Consider the following 23,290-nt stretch of genomic DNA (forward strand, 5'->3'; position numbering starts at 1 on the left):
AGCAAAACCCACATTTTGACAATAAAAATATAATGCCTGTCATATTGATCATTGACAGAACAAAGGTCTCGCTTGAGCAGATAACTACGAGCCGGCGAATGCTGTGACGTCAAATGTATTGTCTTTGGTCATGATCGGTCGCGGTTGATTTGAACGCCAGTCGGTTGGTGTGTGAGGTGCGGAGAACATCGCGGGAACACTTTCTCCGATTTCAAACGTAAAAATGCCTTCAAATTTTCCGAAACAAATCAAAACGGCTGCAGCAGAAGGTTAGGCACAGTATCTATTCCTGATAAAGGTATGGGTTGGTTTCAAAGGGTTTTTATTGTAGAAATAGTCATACAATCAAGGCGGGAATGAACTGCGCTGTTTGAAATTTCAAGCCAGACATGTTGAATTATGTACATCACTGCACTTCATGTACATATGTTCAACGGCAATTTTAATTGCCACCCCTAATCAAATACCATTTGCTCAAAGAAACTAAAGGCACATGTCCAAGTCATAATGGTGAAGATGGAAGTGATCATGTTAAATCAGCGAGATCCCATCACTCGGCTCTTCTATCCTGTGATGTGGAAATCTCCACTGAATTCATGACGGTTTGTCTAATTATATGTAAATTGGCGTAAACAGTTAACAGTTTTAAATTCAACAACCATTCATTTGGCGGCCACTATCCCGACTGTGGTGTAGCACCCGACTGTAACTGGCATGAAAAGGGGATACGCTGGTTATGGATGTCAGATCGTGGTTCCCTGACCTTTGCAAACAATTTCACTGGACGTAACCCACGCGGCGACACCAAGGACCGCTGGCTGATCTATTGATATGTTCGTATATAGGGTGTCAAAGTCGGAGAGAAGAAGAGCCACTCTTCTCTTGTAGGGGGTTCACTTGGAAGTGTTTGCATTTGTTAGCCTATAAACACAAGATTTTAATCCTTCAGTCTTGGGTTTGGCGGAGAGAACTAATCTTACATAAGTCCCAGAACAATATCATATGTCTTTATGGCAATATTTATTACTGGGACCCAGTACAGTGCCGTTCTATCCAATATTCCTGGGGCTGTTGGAGAGGCTTCTTGTCTAAACAGTGCCATTCTGCCCCCTCTAAGGCATATGTTGGTAACTAATGAATTGACTGCGATATGAAAGCAGGTTAAACACAAGGTGTTAATTCTTAATTCGCCAAAGCCAGCCACGTGCTATTTTCCCGCGATTAATGCTAGGTTCAGACAAGGCCGGACACGAGCATATGTATGTACAGTTACAAGAAGCGACAATCACAACTAACAAAGATTGCCGACCTGCAGAAAAATTGCGGTCGGGAAAAGTCGGGGTAGGTCGGGAATTAGTATGACCCGTTGATCCCGATAGATGGCGGTGCCGATGTCACAACAAAAATGGTGGAAATGAGAAAGTTGGCGTTTGAACATTTTAAATTTTCAGCCTGTACAGGCATATTGATCCTTCTTACATTGATTCTTTATAGGTAAGCAAGATAACACTTCCATAATTGTGACGGATTACGAAAAAATATGTAGGATGATCGCAAATGGGCAGGAGTAATTAAGCTGTGTCCGAGAAAAGGTCCAATAACTTCTATTTGTCGGATTCTTGATTCTTTTTTTGGCTTCCTCCTTCACATCAGTCTCCTTTCCCTGCAACCAACCACTGTTGTTTTATTTGAATGGTAGAACTCAGGGAAGAACACAGAATGGGCCATGATTATCATGGTGGGCCATCGCTGGGCCCTTCGCCATGGGTGGGATCGCACCAACCAAAAAACACTTGACTAGGCCTAAACAACCGCTGTCATTTTTCACTGGACAATGATTATCCTGGGCCGGGGCAGGCCTAGCCGACTTAAGGCCCTTCCATGATTACTCACTAACTCAATCGTCAATGGTATTTGATGGATGATCCAGTTGAACTGGAAGTAAATGACATGACGTAAAGCACGATGATAGGACTCCTGTGGCTAGCCTAGGACTTCTCTTCTCATGTTACACAGTTTGTACAGTACTTTGGACAAGAGCAAGGTCTTCTCCGCTGGGTGTGGTCCCAATCTAATTTGTTCATACAGCATCACTCCATCCATCAGGTATACATTTGTGTTTTTCTTTTGCAGTCATGTCCATTATGTAGCGGTAATATGGTCTTTTGTTGTTGGGTTAGGATTATGCTACTTCGCATTCAGCAAAGACACTCTTCTGCCAAATTTACTTTTCATGCTGCAAAGAAAAAGAAAGGTTAGTTGTTTACTTGTTTGATGTGGTCTTCTCAAATCAGTAATAATAACTACCAAGTGGTGACTGGTGTCCTATCCTGACCTACATAAGATTCGTTGGAACAGTTCCTTTGTAAGAGTAAGACTAGGAAGTGACTACGAATCTGAAAATCTGCAAATTTTCTACAGCACAGTGAGTTTGGAATATTGTCTTTCTTTGTCACTGGGAATGGTGCCATCATCAACATTTAGGTTCGAAACATTTTAAATTACATCGTATTTTGTGTGCTCCTTGTCTAAAACGATGGATGTGTGCATATTTGTGATTTTTTTGTTTTCAGAATAGAAGAAAAGATGATGATGAATTTTCACTCCTGAAGAAAGTTTGCCCTGTATGTGGTGAAAGTAACTGCCCTCGCCATAGGTGAGTAGCATAAAATGCACTGCAGTCATGACTTTGATTGAAAAACACGAGACATCAGAAAATTATGCAAAGAGCTTGGTCACATTTGACACGATGAGACTCTAATCAGGACACCTCTCCATTAAGACAGAACTTGTCAGTTGGACGGTGTCCTTGAGAGAGAAATGTGTGATATATGAATAAGGCACCCTTGGTTTTCTTGCAGACCGGAGTTGAATATCTTAGCCCTGCAGCCATGGACAGATTTGATGCTACCAGAAAGGGTAGACACTGCCATAGAAGAAGTAAGTTGACCTTTGGTTGATAATTGCAATATACGACCAACTTGAAGACCATTGTTAAGGCTTGCAGATACATTTACTATTCCTTTCACTACTAAAGTTGATTTGAAGAATGACTGTTATCTATCATTGCTGATAGATTTCCTGAGGAGTTGTGTTGAATAAAAGCAATGATTAGAGAGCACGGTTGAGCTTCTCAAGGCAAGTATCTTCAGTATGCATGTAGTAGAAGGGAACTACTATCAAATCATGCATGAAATGAAAGTGTTGTTGTCCTTTCTTAATTCTCAACAAATTCTTTTCAGTTTCTGACATTGGTTCTGAAAAATTATGTCTACACTTGGTACCGGTGAGTATATTCATGTTAGCAGATTGTTTGTGAATGTTGTAATGAGAGGTAATATAAAAAACAAAAAGTTACTGAAACATTTTTGCAAGTGTCTTAATTCCGCGAATGCACTGTCATACATAAACATTAAAAGTGCCAAAATTCAACTTGAATGCATACTCAATTGCAGTGATGTTGGTGAAGATGAGGCCTTCGTGGACGAGCTTAAAACAAGCATACGCTTCATGGCTGCCATTTTACTAAGGAGGATTAAAAAGGTGAGTTCTACTCAGCCTGAGAAAGTACCAGTACACCCTCTCCATAAAGGACAGTGCATTTGGTCCCTAACTGGTCATTTCCATTAAATCTGGACTCTATGAAGGACTCCTCTCTAGAGGATAGCATTCTCTGGGGTGTCCTTTAATAGATTAGTTCCGAAGTTTTGCCTGAAAAAGTAAATTATTTTCTCGTGTTTCCAGGTTGACATTCCGACTCTAGTCACTGAGAAATTGGTCCCTGCAGGGGTTCGCCATGTTGATTGTTATCTACAGGCGCGCAATAGCTGTAAGTTTGAATAGATGCATATGCTGCATGTAGTTGCACTTCGATTTGATTGAAAGCAGACACTAAGACCATTGACCTCCTTGACTCAACTAATACTTTTGTTCTTAAATAAATCTGGTTCTCGGTATCTGAAACCATTCTGAGTTATGTATTGCCAGACTTAACTGAATATGGTTAAAGCAAGATGTCACTCACAAAGCAATTGCCCAAGTCAGTGACGTCAATTCCTTTGAATAAATTGGCTGTGTCATGCCTGTTAGTTTGTAACTTACTTGTTCAGTCTTGACCATGCACCTTCATGTGTTTTAAGTTTTCCATCTTTCACATTTTCATCTCTTTTACTCCAAAGGTGTCAAGGGTATGGTTGAGTTAACGTTTGATTCTTGCATGTACTGCCTTGCTTTGTTGTACAATGTACATGTACTGTTGTGGTACATACATGTATTCTTCCCCTTTGCTTGGTCAAAGGCCAATGTTTTACTCTTCAGTTTATCTAGTGGCTCTTCTTTCTTAGCCCTCATGCTGGCAGTGGGGTCTTGCTATGGTGCAGAAATATCTGTTTTGTTTTGAAATCTTTGTTCACTCAACCTATTTCCCCCAGTCACATACTGATGCATGCACCCCTTCGTGCCTTCCTGGAAACAAAGGTTGCATGCTTTTGTATGACCATGTCCAAATAGTTGTTGTAAAAGTGGAGTGTTGACCTCAGGTCGTGATCCGACCACTTTCGCCAGTGCAAAATTACACATTAAACTAATCCTCGTTCCATTCACTGGTTAACATGATATTGATAAAGGCAGAGAAGCCATCTGTAAATTTTCAAATCTACTCTGTTATGGACGGCCACAAGGATTCTTTATCAAAGGAAAAAAAATTATGCATCATGCCTGAGCTGGTCGGATTTGAATTCGGCCTTCTGCATGTACATATAATAGTATATGCGTTTCATTATTCATATGGTTAACCCTTTGTTTTGTTAAACATCTGCTCAGGAGTTCTGATTCATAACATTAATAATTTAATCTTTCAGATAAAAAAGGTGATATCCAGCAAGTGACACTGGACCTAATGGGCTCTCATCTCCATATTGCTATGAGGAGTCGAGCGGCAGAGCTGCAATATCTACGTCAGATTGCTGACAACATATTCCCCTACATTTTATCAGCACAATCATTACAATGCAGGTAGGTTGAGAATCTGATGTTTTCTTGAACCTGATAAAAAAGTGGAATGCGATACTTGACCACTGTTGAAATAAGAATATTGAGTTGACATGTTAATTGACCATCGTTTGCACTTCTAGGTCGCTGTGTTCACTGCTGAGAGAGATCCTCGCCAGCTCCATCCTCCTCCCAGTCATGGATGTTATAGCGGATCCAGTAAGTATCTTACTTGATCATTGCTTCGTCAGCACCATTGATACGATGCTGATGCTGCCATCAACTTATAACCTCATGAATAAAGAGCAATGTCAGATGTTATATCGTTCCCATTGTCGTCAGGATGTCGTGCATATCAACACCAAAACTTTCATTGGAAACATCAACAACTTTTAATTCACACGAGGATCTTCTCTTTTTTCAGGACATAGTTAACAAGTTATTACTTGTCTTTTTTGATGACACACCGGTGAGTACAATGTTGTTCGTGGTTGTGAGGAAGCCCCACCTGTTACGTAGGCTTAGTCCAAACGATTTATCCAGAAAAGTTTGACTACCGTCAAGAGTATCTTTGTTGATTTGGTTTTGCTGATGAGAAAAATGGCTGTCTTGTTTATAATAGTTGTCTTTGTTGACCTATATGAGAAGGCTGCACCTGACTTCCCTATAAGAGGTGACTATGTCTCTCATCTTATTCAGCCTCCAGTCTGTTTGGACCCACCATCAACCCAGGTCACGATTCTTGCCAACTTCAGTGTGCCACTTAGTCGGAATTGCTCAGTAAGTAGTGCGCTTCTTTGTTTTTGCATAGGCAAAGATAGACTCTGTGCAATATGAATGTCACTGCAGTTTATTTTTAAGTTTTGGCCCGTTTTTTGGCCATTGACCACTCATGAGACCTAAATCGGCCCTGTGTGGTACTAGTATATGAATATTATACTTGCATTGTAGTTTACATTTGTAAGTCTCATTCAATAAAAGAGGCATTTGAGGTCAGTGACTTCTCAAAGATCTTGTGCTAGGATCCTGTGGCCTCCAGACCTGCACTACCTTCACATCTTGATAACATCGCCCATCTACAGAGTTTCATTTGTCGCCGTAATTCTTCTTTTTCCTTTGAATTCAGTCATTACACATTGAATCAGTTGCTGATATAATGAATAACCAGGAAGCCCTCTACCCATTCATGCAGTTCCTCAAGAGGGAAGCCTCAGTCAACGTGCTTATGTTCTGTTTAGCAGCAGGTATGTATTGGATACATTCCTCAATGAACATAGAGACAAACTCAAACTCAATCATCATCAAGGGAAAACTATATCTGTTTTGACTTGACTTCAATCTCTTCATTAGCTCTCTTTGCTGTATACTGTTTTGCTCCCTTTGAGGACAGCAGATGTCATAATACAGCCCATCCTGCATGCATGCTAGGCATAAATGTGACAAACCTTAAACTTAAGCGGACATTAAAATCCATGACTGCACTGCAGCAGTCCCTTGCCCTGCCACATTGGATATCTTGAAATTAGGCATTTTTGCTTCGTAATCTGACTCCTTTCTACAATGATTTGTGCGTCTACAGGTTGGCCACTTTCTGCTGCTCGTAAATTTTTGCCTGAAGATGAAGAGAGTCTTCTGGCCTTGGAAGAGCTAAATGGCTACAGTAAGAGTGGTCATGTGTATCAGCTAAACCCCTCACGAGATACCTACCTAACCGCCATCACATCATCTCGCACAACATTATAAACCTGTGTTTATGCTGTGTGTGCGCAATGTCCTTTCCGTAATACCCGTAGAGTGAGGTGTCTGTTTGGTCCTGTAACCTTACTTGTAGTTACCCTGGATTGTGACATCTGAAACAGTGATGCAGTCACTTAACCTCAGCATGCCATGCAGAATTTCAGTTTATGATGTAGGACGTGAGGGCGGATATTGGTTATTGCCATTTGACAGTTTATGTTTGCCTTATATAGTGCATAGGTTTCTGCTCTTGTTTTCCACCCACTCTAAAGTCTGCCAGCCCCGGGGCTGAGGAAGTCCTACCAAAGCTTTTAGATGTGAAAATTCCTTGAATTAAAGTCAACACAATTCCAGCCTTCAAACTTGTTGATTTGAACCGAAGATCAGAACTGCTCAAATGGTCTTTCTGCAGCACCTCTTAATCCATGTTGGCTAAGTTTTTGAATAACCTAAACACAACATCTTGTTTTGGACTAAACTGTCTAAAAGAACCATCGAAGGCTGCCATATTGCATCTTCATCATCATTTGTTTTAATTTGTCGGACTACGAATGTATGTCCTATGTGACTGTGAACATGTGTGTATATTAAGCTGGTGTCGTACAGCAGTATTTTAAGGGCAGGCAATGTCCATCATCAAAGGGTACATGTAGTTGGTGTCTGAATTTCATTTTGAATTTCATTGTATTTTTCAGAGGATTTCAATCGAAAGATCCTGAATCCAGATTTGACCTCTGTTGACCTTCAGAATCTTCACACAGAGGTCAACGAGATGTTTGGACGTTACTGCGCATTCACTTCTGTGGATAAGATACAGTTTGATGATGATATCATAAGCGAACTACAAAGAAGTAAGTTAGGACTCATTTGATCAAAACACGGTAGATCCCAAATGTTGGTTTGTTTAGGCCTTCAAGGCCAATGATAACATGGGCAATGAAAGTTGTAATGAAAATTGTCCTTGTATGGTAATACTAACATCTTCAAAATCTTGTCTAAAAAGATGTAACAGTGTTATTCATGAATTTGATCGAAATCTGTCCATTTCAGTCTGTGATGGACCACCAGAAGGAGTGAAGAGGCTTCAAGTGACCACCCCGCTCTTCAGAGCCTATGAGCATGCCTACAATCTACTGGAGAACACATTTTTACCTCTCTTTCACCAAAGTGATGATGTAAGTCACTTCTCAACATAACTATTTCCTCCCCAATGGAGGACATGGAGATGATGTCATCACAGCAAAGGACGCCATGCATGGTACTCAATCATTGTAGACAACGTCAGCATGGTCAAGGCTATGGATTGCTGTCCAAAATGGCTGCTCGAATCCCATAGATAGCGACGTCAATGCATTATTGAATAAAGTTGAACCAATTCTAATCAAGTTGAGGCATGACCTTGGTCTCATGCCTTGGTGGTCGTTTGGTAGGCTCATATTTCATCTAGATGTACACTGAAGTAAATCTATACAGCTTTCACTCTAAATTTGGCTCTATCTTCTTTCAGTATTACATCTGGCTGTGCGGTAACCGTCATTCCAAAGGCCTGTTCAGAAGTGCATCAAGGTAAGGACTCATGGTCAGAATGAAACCTGAAACCTTTGTTCATTTGCTTAAAGCATGCTGTTTTCGCTGTTACTGAATCTTCACAGTATATTGACATATTGACTAATATCACAGGGAGGTTATAGTCATGTGCTTTGGGGTCAAATTGACGGTTTTTAGGTGACTTATGCGCGTACCGGTAGTTTGGGGACTGGCTAGATCATGTTTGATTTAGGGATTAATATATTCCTCGTAGAGACTTCTATTGGCAGCTTTGTGTAACTTAATCTGGCCTACCTGGCTCCTGCTCAAATGTATATTGTCTCCCTTTAATGATTGGGTTGTAACAGAGATAAGACCGAAGTTTTATTGTATGTAGTCACAAGTAATAAAGGGTCTTTGTAAGTCTCCACAGCTTTTATCACTCTTTGTTCATTTCATTGCACACAAAATATCTTTTATGGGAATTTACTCTGACAGTCATAGCAGTACTTTCCCACTTATCATTTCTGCTCGCCTTTGTATGTCCAATTAGAAGTGTTCTCAATGTCAAAGCAATATCAGCATTTATTTTGATCAATGCTTCTAAAAATAGACTACTAAGCAAGTGTTAGGCATGAAAAAGTCATTGATAGTTTTGCCTTTAGCTGAATACTGTATACCTCATTTATTTTGGCAAACTTAAAATTTTTTTTTCCTGAATCGCCAAAAAAGGCGCAAAATTACATTCGTTATGAAACATCACTTATTCCCAGAACTAAATTGGGTCTGCAGTATTTCTGTGTTGCTTTTATCATTCATGTTTTTCTCTTTCCATTTTCTAAGCAATTCTTTAACATCCAAGACCACTCAGTGTAACAGTACTAGGTAATGCTTGTTATGAAATGTTGTAGTATCAGTCAATGGACATGGTACCCTCCCATGGTAGTAGATAGTTGGGTCTGTTTTTGAGTTTATCTTGTCAAACTATTGTACTTTTCTAAAAACAAGAACCTATCCTACTTGTCCTTACCTGGTACCTGAATTTCTCCTTAAAAGATAACTAATGAATGTAGTTTGGTGAATTGGGATATATCTCAAGTTATGTCATTTGTGTCTAACACGTCTGTCAGTTTTACCTTTTTTGGCACACCCTGTGCTCATGTGGTTGAACATTGCTTGATCAAGTTCACCAAATCCTGGTATATCTAAAATGAGTGAAACCCAATTTGCTGAGTGGTAGATTCAGCAATTCTGTCACTCAGTGAACTAGGCTCCTGTACGTGCATCCTTGTGCAAGATTTCAAAGCAGCCCTCCTAATGAGAAGGTTCTATCTTTTGCTATAAAGCCAATCCATGACTTCACATCTACATTCTGGTACCTTAATCATGTCAGAGAAGCGCTTGGTCTGCCGGTGATTTCATTGGGAGTGGTACTAGCATGAAGTGGAATCCGTAAATTAGTCATAGACTAAATATCAAGCTGTGACTTGTGCATGACCCGCATGAGACTAGATTTTGCTACAGTAACACATAACTGGATGTGTGCATGCCCAGATTAACTTGGTCGGCTCTCTGTGGTGAGAGTGTCATGTTGTCGGATACATATAGGTGGCACTGTTGTAATGTGTTGTCTCTTGAATTAGGGACGTATTAGAAATACCAGCCAACAAGAAGAAGAAGAAGAAGAACAAGTAATCATGTTTGATAGCACTGCTAATATAGTTGTTTTCCGTAGTGCATACTAAAAGTTGATAATGTACATACCAAATAGGATAACTTGTTTGAAAGATGTTTGATTGTGTGAATATAACAAAACTTCAAGTTGCAGAATATAGGTACTTGGTAGTGCTAGTAATATGCTAACTTTCACTTTTGCTGTGACTTTAATTGTACTAAGTTCGGTCAGATAAAATTGTCATGGCTTCCAGACTGTCAATAACCTTCACAATTAGTGTTCTTTCTCTCAACTGCATATTTGTATCAACTTGTGTGGTCTGATAAAAATCTTCCTTTTTGTCTGTTTCTGTGTGAAATTGAATATCCCATCGTTACCTAGTCCTTCTGATTGAAGCCTTGCGTGTCTCATGCCCAATGTGTATTGTGGACCTTAGTGATTTGTATTAGTGTTGTCTGAAGTAGTTATCTTTTTGGAATGTATCTGGACAGATACTCAGTAGATATGAGGAGGATTTAGTATTTATCATCAAATGTGGGGCACCTTGAGTTTGACACCCTGTATGATTGCGGTAGTGAACCAACTGCATGGTAGTGGAGATAGCGTGATGCATGAGCCATGTCACACAGCAGTTAGCAGCATGTAACACCGTTGTTAAAAACAATATACAAATGTCGAAGTCACTGCAAGTAACTGTCAAAGGTCGCGCCGAGAAACTGGGTAATAATTTCTCACAGCGTGTTGTACACGAGAACCCGTCACCTCTGCCGTGGTTTGATATAATGATTTTGATAATAACACCCATCTAAAGCATAATTTCTTCCACTTTTTTATTATCTATTTCTTTCTTTGCACTTGCAGTAAGAAGTTGGCTAATCAACAGTTCGGTCTGTCAAAAATTGGAAACCGACTTAAAGGCGTGTTTAGGAGTAACACAGGTAAAGAGAGTTTACAATTTAAAAGAAGAAAACAATGATATCCAACGCAGTATCCATTATCTTTGTGCGGAGTGCATCACAATAAAAGCGAATGATGTTCTAAATAGCTCATCTCCTGAAATGTGTCCAATGGTATGGCTAATAATTAGCTTTTTCCAGACTTGCTTGTGTATTGGAGCTCTGCCATGTCTGCTGTGGAGAAAAATATGATCAACTTATGGGGTCAGACTCTACTACTTTCTACTTGCCGTCCTCATGTGAAACTTGTAAGATCCCCTAAAACATTGTTGATATTATAGAACAGATCTGCCAACTGTGTTAGTCTTGCTACAGTAGCCGTCTTATTTCAGTGGAAGGCAAATATATTGATGGTATCCCTTACACAGATGCTGCGGAGGACCTTGTGGTGAGTTGTGTGAAAATATTCCATGAAATATCCTGGCAAATTTCTTGCAACTCAGGGATAACTATAAGCAGTAGTTGTCTTCAGGTGACTAGTAGTATACAACGTTAGTGCTGTGAGATATGAGAAACCCCTATTGGTAACTATGTGTAACTTAATCTGACCTTCAAAAATGCTGCCTATAGTTTCCCTTTAAAATACTGAAGCAGGCACAAGGTCAGTTGTGCGTATACTAGAAGTTTAGATATGACATGTACAAGGCAGCGGACTTGTCGTCTTTATTCAGTTGTAATAATCTTCAGTTCTGGATTAGTCAACATTCTGTCCTCGTGGTATTTTTAGTTGCATGAAATTACAGGAATTTCTCGACTAGTTGCATTGATATGATTCCTCTTCAGAATGGTGATGTGTGCCGCTCATCTTATATTCCTAAAATAGTTACAATGTCTCATTTTGTGAATGTGCATCGTGGACCCCATTGACTTTTGTTATGCGTAGTGTACCTGCACACTATAGGTTCAAAGAAATTGAAAATCCTCCTTGTAATGATCTATTAAACATGTTTTGTATTTGTATTCATAAGCATCGCTCCTAAGATTGACTCTGTTGGTGTTTGCATGTACTGGAAGCTGTACAGATGTGATCATAAAGACACTATGTCCACCCTTGCAGTCAGCTGCAAATGCTGACTGCCCTGGTATAAAATCTTATTTGTCCATACTGAACCTTTTACTGCACATTTTGCAGGGTTCATTGCGGTGTTTTCTGGACCAGGTACATGTACGTGACAACAATAGGCACTGACATGATTGTTTGGGTGTATACTGTAGCTTGGAAAATATTTGTGGCAGGTTTTGTTAACGGTTGCCTCCCTTTCACAGCAAAAAAACCTTTTACGTTTTCCAAAATTGAAACACCTGCAAAACTTTTCCAGGTTTTGTTACAAATTGTTAGATCTGTGTGTATCACTCGCAGACCCTTGTCACTTATTTTGTTGAATTCTTTGTTTGAATTGTACATGCAGATCCACTGTTGAAATTGTTTGAATGATTATTTAGAGTTATCTATGTTCTGTGTTTTGATACATGTATAGATACCGCTGATTGGTCATGTGATATCTGATTGGCATGATCTTGCCTTTCACTAGAGTGAATTTGGACCAGTCAGCAAAGCAGAAGTGTCATTTTGTTTTTTGAAATATCTCAGTTTGTCAGTAGTTTTCCTTCCAATGATGATGAATATGATGATAGAAATCTTTTAAAAACAAAATGAAAATGTTCACTGACTTCTACCGCAGGGAAAAGGACAAACATTGGCTGGAGAGGGGAAAGGTCCAGTCGCCCCTGCTACCCCTCCAGTCACCCCACGGCGGGTACGAGCATTATCTTTGCCGGTATTAGATATGGAGAACACTAACAGCTTAATGGACCGGCGGCTTTCTAACATTGCGGTTTGTAGTAGTCAAACATTAGCATTATGATGTGGTGGTGTTGAATTCACAATAACTATAGTCCCACTTGGGTGCCGTTTAGTCACGTAGCTGTCACATCTAATAACTCTCCACGAATCGCCTTTAACACTTTCTCCTGAGAACCCTATCTTGATCAATGCTGTATCATGGCTTAATGGCAACATCTGCCTCTTTGAGCTCTTCTAGAGCCTTCTGGAAATACCACTGGTTCAGGTGAATTCTATTCACTCCTACTCCTAATGACATTTAACGATAGAGTAGATTTCTGACACATTTTACCCTACCTGGCCTCAAGCACAGGTCCTTCCCAATACCTGTAGCATGGGCCATCAACAGACTATAATGTATCTCCTCAGTATAGCCATACATGTAGTTGTATCCTAATCCTTCTGGAAATTAGGGGTCCCACAGATGCAGAAGTGAGTCTTAGTTCGTCCAAAACCTCGAGGGCAAGACCAACATGAAATGAGTTGAAAATCTAACCCACTATGAAGGACATACAGCTATTGTGAATGTTCTTTTTCCAATCATCTTTAAACTCTTTTCTATTCTTGACGCATGCATTTCTTTGATAAACTCAAGTACCTCTGCATCTGCTCAGTTCCCAGCCTTGAGCCAGCTCATTATTAGGTTCAACTAAGCCTCTGTAAATGAGAAAAGAGAAAAATGTTTTCTTTGTAATTGCTATGATTCCAAGCACAGATTCTAATTGATGCAAATTTTTGTCCTGTTTATGCCTTTGAATGATTAAATTGCCTTGGCCTGATATTGGCAAGCTGATGTCAATCCAATATTATCTGATATTCCGTTGTGACTCCTTTTTTGTAGCGGTAAGTCTTCAGAATAGTGTTTCAAGAGCTTGCTATGTGCCTTGTGTGCAGATTGTAACTTTAACTTTGCGTAAGTATAACATGATATGCCTTTGACTGCAATTCCAACCTCATTAACATGCTTTGCTTTTTCTCAGGTACTCTCATGTTTTGCCGGCATGAAACACATCACCCTGACAGGTCAATGCCTTTGATGATGGGAGGTGGTTTAAACTCATTTTTCTCATAAAGGGAGTCACTGAAATCAAAAAATGGTCCTCATGTTCTGATAAAAACACTTAGCATTGTATTGTTGTAACATGAAATATGAGTTGGTGTCAAGTTACAACTATGTTATTTTGCTTTTCTATGCTGCACCTACTGAAACTGTTACACAAACTTTAGATGTTTTTAATCCATCTTCAGGCTTCTGATACCTCCGATGAGATGCTCTGCGATAATCTATTCGACGACCCAAAAGATGCGCCCCTGAGGGACCTCAGCTCTTGGCGGGTTGAGATCCCTTCGATTGAAGAAGAAATGGACCCCGAAAGCCGGAAGAAGTTTCATTCTTTTCTGATCGATGTCAGGAGGTTGGATATACTTGAAGAAGGTACAGGAAACATCATCAATCTCATTGTAATTTTGGATACATTGAATGGTGATTTGATAAGGACGGCTCGGTCTGTACAAAAGCTGTGATTTGTTTCAAGAAATTGTTTAATCACTGTGTTAATTACATTTCCATCCATTTTCAGCATTCTCCAGTTGGGTGGTAAAGAGACGATACAATGAATTTTATATCTTGGAGCAAAAGTTGAAGGAATTTCATGGTAGGTTCCCCATCTTATATCGCTATCACATCCTCAGACTCCTACTAACACAGAAGTTTGTGTGACACCTCACACAAACTCCCATTTTAAAATGATTAAAAATCTCCTGTCATATCATATTGATTCCCTTGCTTCCAAAACTAATTTCGCAAGTTTTTTCCAGGGGAATTTGCTGATGTTAAATTGCCCAACAAGAAGACACTGGGAACCAAAGGTGCCGACTTCATGGAATCGAAGAGAGTTGCTTTTGAGAAGTATCTTCAGGCTCTCCTGACTAAACCTACGTTAAAGGGAAGTGAGATGCTCTTTAACTTCCTGACATCAGACAATGAGCTTACGACAAGTTTCCTGCCAGACCTGAATCTAGGTGAGTTGCTCATGCACAAACCTTTTACAATCAGAAAGCCTCAGTAAAATACAGGGGGTTAAGTCGAGTTCTTTTCGTCAGGCATCATACCAAGATATAGAGTATCTGTACAGTCTCAGTCAGATGACTCTTCACCCACTAAGCTTTGAAGCTCCTCTGCTGCTCTGATTTGGTTCCAGTTTTCGCGGCATGATGAAGTATGTAGCATTGAAGTTATCTTCCTAGTTACATGCACTTGTACTTTCTGATGCTAGGCACAGAGGTAAATGTCTCCAAATGAAAATAACCGTTGTCCTTTTTCATAATTCAGGAAAGATGTTTAGATCTGTTCCAATCAAGTTACAGAAGGAGGTAAGATCCGAATTATCCTCAGTTTGAAAGCTTCTCACTTCAAAGAATCACTTTTCTTAGCCATGTGTGCATCTATGTCTTCTCAAACAATCTCAATGTCTTTATTTCCTCTTCAGCGAGGGCAGCATTTAGAGCCATTCCTTACCTCCTTCGTGACGTCCTGTGATGCTCCAAAACCAAGACCTAGTCGGATGGAGGACGGTGACAGTGACACAGTGTCGATATCTAGCGAAAATGTATGTAAATTTCCCGAAAGTAATCCTAAAGAAAACAACCCTATTCTCCAGTTCTTGTTGTGCCAAATAGATCTGGTCATAGGGATTATGATGGTAAAAAGTACAACGACCTGAAATGAACAAAAAGTTATCGAGTTTTATTTTTTGTTTCAGCTTGCCAATCCTCAGTATGATAACAATGCTGGCATGGACCTTGACCTGAATCCAGAGTATGTTGACCCTGGCATCTGTTCTTCAGACATCACTGGTGTCTTAGATACTGTAATCTATGTTGGTAAGTACACTGATCTATTCAAGCCTTGGTTTGATACCTGGCATATATCGCTTGTGATCTGGGCAAGTCACATGCACATCCTTTGAGTGAGACAAAATGAGATGCCTTGAACCTGTTGCTTGACTGGATCAGTAATCCCAATTGGTGCCAGACCATTGTGGCATTCAACTGACACAAAGGAAACACAGAAGAAGGTGTCATTGATATAAGGGAGCAAGGTTGCATTATCTGGTAAGGTTGATTGCATGAATCTCTAATGAAACATTACCAATGTGTAGCTAGATTACATCTGTCATATTTCCATTTCAGCCAAAAGTTTTTATCATGTGCCAAAATGGTTTCAGCAAGTTCTGATGACAATCCGGATGTTGGGCAGAAATACGGTTGACAATGCGGTAGACTGGTATATCGGTCAGAAGTTGAGTCAAGTCACCAAGGAACATAGAATTGTCAACATTGTTCATTTATTACGAGGTAAGTTAAAGATGAAGTGGTCTGGATTCTTGAAAATAGCCATTAAATGAGTTACTATTTGAGCCAATAGATATTGAAAGCTCAGGGTTGACTTTCTGAGCACTTGAGTTGAGAAGATGCTGTTTTCGCAACAGTACATGTAACTATGCCATTGGGCCCAGCTGCCGCTGGTCATAGAACTTCTTAATGACTGTCCATTTAAGATTGAAATCATGTAAGAAAAAGAAGAACGTTTAAACTTGCTAAAGATTATTCATTCTTGTTTGCAGACGTTCTCTTCTTCGATGACGATCCACCACGGTAAGCTTCAAGGCATTTTGTACTTGCTGATCTTGTGTCAACTCTTCTGTTGCCTGCTTGCGAGTGTTCAAAATACCTTCTGCTCTGATCCAAATTGTGCGTGTTAAATCAAGCTTCATTGTATCTTCCACTAATCTACAGTAATTTTCATTGACCAATAAAAGGCCTTTGACTGAGCATGAAATCCACATTGGGGTCAAAAGATTTGAAACCTCAAGTACTTAAATCTTGTTGGAAGTTCTTTATTTTTCATTTCTCCTGCTTCAAAATTGTGTATTTATATTGTACTCACCTTTCAATGTTGCCTCTCAGGTATTCCCCCCTCCATGAAATCTTCTCAAGGAAAAGAAAACGTGGTGATCCTTGGTACATGCTATGCTTTGTTGTTGGTTTTCATCATTCTTCAGGCTCTTGTCTTTAAATCACTATATCATGTATTGGTTAGGTATTTTGGGTATATCAGTATGTGTTATCAATTTAGTGTGAGTTACTTCTGCAGGCCAGCACTCATGCAATTTCAGAGTCCCAAACTGAAGGGCATTTCTGGCAAGCTTTGGAAAATGTACACAAACCGTCTATCAACTTCATGTGTATGCCATTGCAGTAATGTGTCTACAGAGGGGAACTCTGTAGGCCTACTGGCCAGGCAGAACTCATGCTACTCTATTTAGGTTTTGCCACCTTGCTATCTCCTTTGTTTTTTATTCTGCTGCTTCTCTTACAGAGGGCATAAGAGGCGTCGACAAAAAAAGTAAAATAATTTCTGTAGATCGTGGCTTAGCTTATGGCCAGTAGGACTCTAACTGTCGAAATAACCAAACAAATGTGATCAGTTGTAACAAAATGAGTGACTTATGACATGGAGTGGTCTAGAATAGGAATCTACATGTAATTCTCCAAATTACACTACAAATGTACATAGGGATTTAGATGTGTGGGCATCCACCTAGAAATACTAGTTGTAGATAGTAGCATTGCTGCAGAGTATGTCAATGTGTCTCTTTTGTCAAGCTCCAGGGAGAACCATTTGTTACACTGTAAGATATGTTGTAAACCTTGAGATTTGTTGGCGCTGAAGTCCAAATACTCTGCAGAAGTTGTTGCATCTGTTGTAATCTCATTTCAGGACTGAGAAAGAGAAGTTGATGCGCAAGCAAGAAACACTCAGGGAATTCAAGAAATTCATACCAAGTAAGCAAAATCATGTTACAAGATAACCCAAAGTTGCTCTCTCCATGTTACACTTGGTCACTGTTCTGTTGATGCACTCTAAGCCATATGTTTGGATTGTCCTCATTTCTCATTTCCAGAAATCTTACCTCTCGTTGTGGGACCAGACAAGTTTGATGAAGGTAGCAAGTGTCTGTTTGAGGTGATACAGCAGCCAAAGCTTAACAAACAGGTGAGGAATCAATCCAGTAGTTCTTTGCAAGAAGCTTGGCTGATGTTCTGCTTTGGCTCCAGAAGGATCTGTCACTTGATATATTTTATTCATTTTACGGCAGATTCATTCTATATTGCAGCTTACCTACGTATTCCTTGACATGGTTCTGGAGGAATTATTCCCCGAGTTACTCGAAGAAGCCAATGAAGATTGTGATTCGTTAAGTGATACGCAACAATACGTTCGATGACACGAGGCAAACTCGACCCACTACTAGACTGTTAAAATCATGGGCTACTAGTGGAGTACTCCTTCCAAATCAGCAGACTGGTGTTGCATATGCTAGTGTCATCTTCAGATGTCATAAACGAGGTTGAAAATTTATTGCTTTGACTTCATCATAAATCTTGAGTAATGTGTAAATTCTGAAGAGAGATATTGTCGGATGAACACTTTGGGGACCAATGGAAGTGCTGGAATGGAAAAGTTAGCTATTATGAATATCTAGTCATACATGTCTGTCCATTCCCAGATTGGATAATTGATTTGTTGATCAAACCAAACATTTGTGAAACAAATTCCATTTCATTATCTGTGCTGTTGTCTTTTGGTTTGTGGTGATGTCAAATAGGTATACATGTACTGTATAAAATATTCCAGCGAATGTTCATGTGTGATGAATTGTAAATGTAGCTTTAATCTGTTCTGGAGGAGTAGGCCAAACCATAAGGTTCCCTGTAAATGTGCACGTATAGGTGTGGTTCTCCACATATAGCATACGCAGGATTGGGTGATTGGGGCTGTAGAAATATTTCATTTGGAACACCTAATTTCCCAGAAAGTGTTTTTTTTTAAATTTGGAAATATGAAGATTCTGCTTAAAAAAGTGTGCATCAGTTTTTGCTCTATACTATATGTGTACATGTAGCTGTTAAAGGAAAAAGTATAGGACTGAAACAACAATTATCTTGGTGTTTCATAATTACTCAAGTCATTTCATGTAGTAGTCATGAAACTAGTCAAGGTAATTGTTGTTGCAATACTGTTTTGTGAAAAGATAAACTTATTTCTATACCTTATTGGGGATGTGTACCTTTTGTTAGTGTGTTCTATATTGTTTGTTATGACTGTTTTGATGTGATCAATGAAATAGACTTTGGTGCTTGAAAATTATGATACACATACATGTTTGTATATTTATATTTATCCAAGGGAAGAATCTGTAAGATGTGTACATGTAAAATGAAATTCATGGGATATGTGATTATTCAATGTACATTGTAAAATAGTGTTACTATGATATCATGTGAAATGTAAAAAGAGTTGTATGTATTCTTTCAGAAAGTACAAGCTACATTATCAGCAAGTTCAGCTTGTTACATCCGAGGGAAGCAGAATTATATGCTAACAGGGATTGCCCCATGGCTGATCAGCAATTTAAAACAAACTACTGACATCTTTCCCCCAGCCAGTTTAGACTTGCTTTGCGCACAGTACCACTTTTTGGTGAAATTGAGAATAGTTTTCTTCTGGCTCTAGCCTTTCATTATAATCCTACTGCATATTTCCCGCATGTGTCCAGGTCATAAATGCCGTACATGTAGAACTGTACATAATATGTCAACTGTATAAAGTATAGCGTATGAATAAATGGAATATTTATTTTGTCAAGTTAAATCTCATGTTCTTTTTTTCTCAGTGGCCAGTGACACTTTGTAGGCATAGGCCATTCCTGGTTGTGTAACACCACGATGGGTCACTCACAATGTTTTCTAGGCTTGCTAGAGAATTCAAATTCTGGCACAGCCTGTTCTTTTCTAGGGCAGTAGGAAAGTGACGGTTCAGTTTTAATCTTATCTCTTAGAAAAATTTGCCAGTTCAGCTTTAAATCCAACAGGTGCGTGGAAAGAAACGACTGATCTGATTGGACACTCGGATTATGGGTAGCCAATGAGAAAGCCCTAGACATTATTACCTTGGTTTGTTTTCGTTTACAACATGGTGGACAAGGAAAGCAAAATGTTTTTTCTTTGCAGATTTTCCGTTTAAAAGTGTCCAATCGAAACACTTTGCGCTTATCTTATGCGTTAGGTACCACAAATGTTCAATAATCTCTTGGTTTTTGCTCAATTGTAGACTAATTAGGTGAATTCAAAATCATTGACTTGTCTGTTACGACTTTTTTCTTTGAAGCCTATTTTCACACGTATGCACGACGACAGGAGGGCATGCCGGACCTACACTACAGCCGGCTGCACAAACAACAGAGAGACCCAGTCATTGACATTGAGTTCGATCAGTGACAGTTGAATCAGAGTCAAGAGGAGGCGGCCTATTATAGGCTATGAGGCCTAGCCGGGACAGTAGTAGCTCTGTACATTATGTACACTCTGTCCCTCTGTACATTATGTACACATTCCTATCATTTAGCACAGAGTGTCCCGGGTATTCTGCAGTTGCTCCGGCTATGATGATGGAACAAGGTCAACTTTGAAACTGAAGGGGGGGGGGCGTAACACTGGCAAAATGCAGAGCAGACTGCAGAAACTTGTGTTGCAGGCCTACATCATCATGTAGCCTATGTATGTAATTTCACGGATCAAATGATCAATAAATGTTTGAATAATGTATCTGTATTTGCAGGGCCAAAGGAACCGATGGATGAAGTAATTAAGAAGTCTCTGTCTGTCACACTGCTTTTCTTCTTCAATATTGCATGGACTGCAAGGATTCGTCTTCCCTGCATTAGTTGCTTTGTCACATTACTCCTGCGCTGAAAAAAAGATCAGGAAGTTTGCCAGTCTTATCATTTGATAGTGTGATACATACAAAGCTTGATGAAATACATTTGGGGTTGGTCCGGTTACTCTGCTGTGAACAATTCCCTTTCTCGGGTACTCGTCTTCTTCTTCCGTCTGGCCTGGAATGTGAAGCTGAAGATTCCCTGGATCATCACTGCTGTGATGCTGGCCTGTGATGTGAGAGTTCGTTTGGAAATAGATTTGTTTGTTTAGAATCATAAAGATGAGCCGCGGAGTGAGAGATTTGCGTGATTTGATCTGTGTGTCAAGACTGACGTACCGTGATAGTGATGAAGAGATATTCAGCGATGATGACAGGTTAGCTAGGGACTTCAACTCATTATCCCTCTCAAGGGAGTATTCAGACAGCAGAGAAAGCTCCGCAACATCAAATAGGAGTGCAAACAGAGTCTCAGATTCTGGATTTGCAACAGGTATATCCCCAGAACAGGACAGTTTAGCATCACAGCCTACAAACGAAGTGTTGAATGGAACCAAATCTAAAACAAACAATAGAAAAAAACGAAAAAAGAAAAAACCTCCCCAAGTACACAGTGAGGTTTCTATGGGACATGAACTTCCTAAAGCTCGACCATTGCCCCCCGTTAGGAGTAACAGTGTCATCAGTTCTAGCTCAGATGACGAAAGCCATGACATCACGACTCCACTTCCAAGAAACATACCCATGGGTAGAAATAGAATGGGTGCAAATTTTAAGGCACATCAAAAACGACCAAGGGATGGAAAATTCGATGATATTTTGACTTATTTAGATGCCAATATAGTGGCCGAATGGTTAGGCCGAGCCAATGACATGGTGTCTGACCTTTCCCTTTGGTGTCACACTGGAGAGAACTTTGTTCAGTTTGCTCATTTCTATATCTCTGATTTCCCCGACATGCAACGCCAGGAAATCCTCCAGATGGAATACGGCATATTCATGGATGAACTTGGCCTCGCTTATGCTGTTGGGCGTGAAAGTGGCAAAGTGAAATATTCAGACCTAACATACTTGGCTTCAGCAGTTCTGAGAGAATATCCTTCGAAACTTTTAAGTTCAAAGGGCGCATTTCTCTTCTTAGATCACTTAGATGTGTTGTCCTCAGAAAGGGCCGAACCTTATAAAAAACTTCTGTCTGATGTGAAAGTGTCAACCGGTAACAAACAATATGCCCAGTGGTTGCTGGGCACTCGAGCATTTGCCCTTGGAAGTCTCTGGTTTGCCGTTGTAGGATTTTATCGGAAACTTCTCGGAAGAGATGGTGCTTTGAGCGAGAATGTGCCCACTACTGCCCAGATGAGGACGCTGACAAAGAAGGACAATACTCAGCACAGACTCATGCAGGCGATGAGGTACAAGTAGAAAATGAGGAACTTTCTTAAGGTGGCTGTAGTTAACAGTCAAATACACAATGCATTGGTTAGAATTCATAATTAAGCTACATCTAGATGTTGCTTCTGCCCCTTCTGGAGAGGATTGAAATAAGAAACCATCGTAATTCGTAATTTGTAGGTCGTACAGTAGAATATCGGTCTTAATGACTGACTACATGGAATCAATTACTGACCTTTCATATTTTTGTTACAGGCATGGTTACATCGATGTCATCAACTATTTCATCCGAACCAAGAAGATCAGTGCCGATTACTGTGATGACCACCAGAGAACACTGGTGCATGCTGCAGTCATGCACAACAAACCCAAAGTTTTGCAGTACCTTCTTACACAGGTATGGCATACATGATGAACGTTTCGGAATTCACTTGATACAAGCACAAGCTACTACCATCTGTATGTAGCTTCTCTAATAAAAATACATCCTTTTATGGAAACAAGAGTAACTGAGCTATACATGTTGTCTTTCAGCTGAATCCTGCTCCAGATGTGAACATGCCTGCTAACACTGGTAACACTCCTCTCCATGCTGCGGTGAATGCTGGCAACTCCAACGTTGTCTCGATTCTTATCAAACAGGGCAGGGCAGAAGTAAACGCCATCAACAAACAATGTGATAACGCTACACCATTACACATGGCAGCAATGCATGGTAAGTGATCTCCAGAATCTGATAAAGGCATAGCCTATACACGAAGATAAACTGCGACACTTCAGCCGATCACAAATCCTGGGAAGAATAATCTAAGATGTCTTCCTGTAGCATTAATTCTGATCCTTGTTATTTCAGGCCATATGGGTATTGTGGAGACGCTTGTGAATGCTGGTGCTGATGTTACACTGAGGATGGGAGACCTAACAGTGGCAGCCATTGCCCGAGACTTTGATAACTTAGATATTGCAGAGTTCATTGAGTCAAAAGTGACGACAAACTAAACATCTAAAAGTAGTAACATTTACATGTAGAGGGGACTAGTGTACATCTGTTAAGAGATCAAAGCTGGTCGTCATGATGCACAGAAATCTATTTTAAGCTTCAGTGAAAGCTAATGATGATATAGTTCTCCATTTGGAGGACATCACTGACATGTGTATCTTTGTGCTTATTGCACAGTGTATAAACATGGTGTTTTAATCAACTCTCCTGCTTTTTAATCCATTTTCTCCTTTGCTGCCAGGTTGTGACATGAGTACTTAATCTTTCTTTGCTAAGAAAATGTTGTTTTATGACACATCACCTGTTTATGTTAAAGTGTTTGAGTGTACAGATAATCTCTGCAAGATACAAATAAATATGCTACATAACTTACTGTCTTTTCCTGAAA

At 39.8% G+C, this 23,290-nt stretch overlaps 2 protein-coding genes across 10 annotated transcripts; both read left to right on the forward strand.

The window, feature by feature from the left end:
* The first annotated feature begins 1,388 nt into the window (after positions 1 to 1,388).
* Positions 1,389 to 19,439, forward strand: LOC135493951 (sorting nexin-14-like). 8 transcript variants are annotated; one of them, XM_064781652.1, is made up of 32 exons: positions 1,389 to 1,494; positions 2,134 to 2,254; positions 2,574 to 2,656; positions 2,862 to 2,940; positions 3,243 to 3,286; positions 3,456 to 3,543; positions 3,745 to 3,829; positions 4,860 to 5,013; positions 5,133 to 5,208; positions 5,414 to 5,458; positions 5,689 to 5,769; positions 6,116 to 6,233; positions 6,569 to 6,649; positions 7,422 to 7,577; positions 7,777 to 7,901; positions 8,234 to 8,292; positions 9,097 to 9,138; positions 10,790 to 10,866; positions 11,217 to 11,272; positions 12,567 to 12,719; positions 13,976 to 14,162; positions 14,308 to 14,382; positions 14,546 to 14,749; positions 15,060 to 15,100; positions 15,217 to 15,336; positions 15,490 to 15,610; positions 15,920 to 16,084; positions 16,354 to 16,384; positions 17,109 to 17,135; positions 17,511 to 17,575; positions 17,695 to 17,786; positions 17,908 to 19,439. In XM_064781652.1, exons 1-32 carry the CDS (start codon positions 1,406 to 1,408, stop codon positions 18,016 to 18,018), a joined length of 3,051 nt encoding a protein of 1,016 aa, XP_064637722.1. In that variant the 5' UTR covers positions 1,389 to 1,405; the 3' UTR covers positions 18,019 to 19,439. The 8 variants fall into 8 exon arrangements, with proteins under 8 accessions (XP_064637722.1, XP_064637712.1, XP_064637747.1 ...); XM_064781642.1 differs by lacking the exon at positions 9,097 to 9,138 and adding an exon at positions 9,897 to 9,944; XM_064781677.1 differs by lacking the exon at positions 9,097 to 9,138 and adding an exon at positions 9,897 to 9,944 and having other exon boundaries at positions 12,567 to 12,641.
* Positions 19,440 to 19,765: 326 nt separating this feature from the next.
* LOC135493990 (uncharacterized) lies at positions 19,766 to 23,275 on the forward strand. 2 transcript variants are annotated; one of them, XM_064781710.1, is made up of 5 exons: positions 19,766 to 19,859; positions 20,412 to 21,922; positions 22,158 to 22,299; positions 22,437 to 22,617; positions 22,756 to 23,275. In XM_064781710.1, the coding sequence occupies exons 2-5, from the start codon at positions 20,793 to 20,795 to the stop codon at positions 22,899 to 22,901; spliced, it is 1,599 nt and encodes a 532-aa protein (XP_064637780.1). In that variant the 5' UTR covers positions 19,766 to 19,859; positions 20,412 to 20,792; the 3' UTR covers positions 22,902 to 23,275. The 2 variants fall into 2 exon arrangements, with proteins under 2 accessions (XP_064637780.1, XP_064637788.1); XM_064781718.1 differs by having other exon boundaries at positions 19,768 to 19,913.
* The last annotated feature ends 15 nt before the right edge of the window (positions 23,276 to 23,290 follow it).

The sequence above is a fragment of the Lineus longissimus genome, chromosome 1 (assembly GCF_910592395.1).
Source record: "Lineus longissimus chromosome 1, tnLinLong1.2, whole genome shotgun sequence".
Classification (NCBI taxonomy): domain Eukaryota; kingdom Metazoa; phylum Nemertea; class Pilidiophora; order Heteronemertea; family Lineidae; genus Lineus; species Lineus longissimus.

Bases quoted from the DNA above. Each gene is read 5' to 3' on its own strand.
- LOC135493990 (XM_064781710.1), top strand. From the start codon at position 20,793: ATGAGCCGCGGAGTGAGAGATTTGCGTGATTTGATCTGTGTGTCAAGA. The intron at 22,300-22,436 runs GTATGGCATACA...GTTGTCTTTCAG, and splicing joins TGCAGTACCTTCTTACACAG to CTGAATCCTGCTCCAGATGT. The intron at 22,618-22,755 runs GTAAGTGATCTC...TTGTTATTTCAG, and splicing joins ACACATGGCAGCAATGCATG to GCCATATGGGTATTGTGGAG.
- LOC135493951 (XM_064781642.1), top strand. From the start codon at position 1,406: ATGGTGGAAATGAGAAAGTTGGCGTTTGAACATTTTAAATTTTCAGCC. The intron at 7,578-7,776 runs GTAAGTTAGGAC...TGTCCATTTCAG, and splicing joins CATAAGCGAACTACAAAGAA to TCTGTGATGGACCACCAGAA. The intron at 16,085-16,353 runs GTAAGTTAAAGA...TCTTGTTTGCAG, and splicing joins CATTGTTCATTTATTACGAG to ACGTTCTCTTCTTCGATGAC.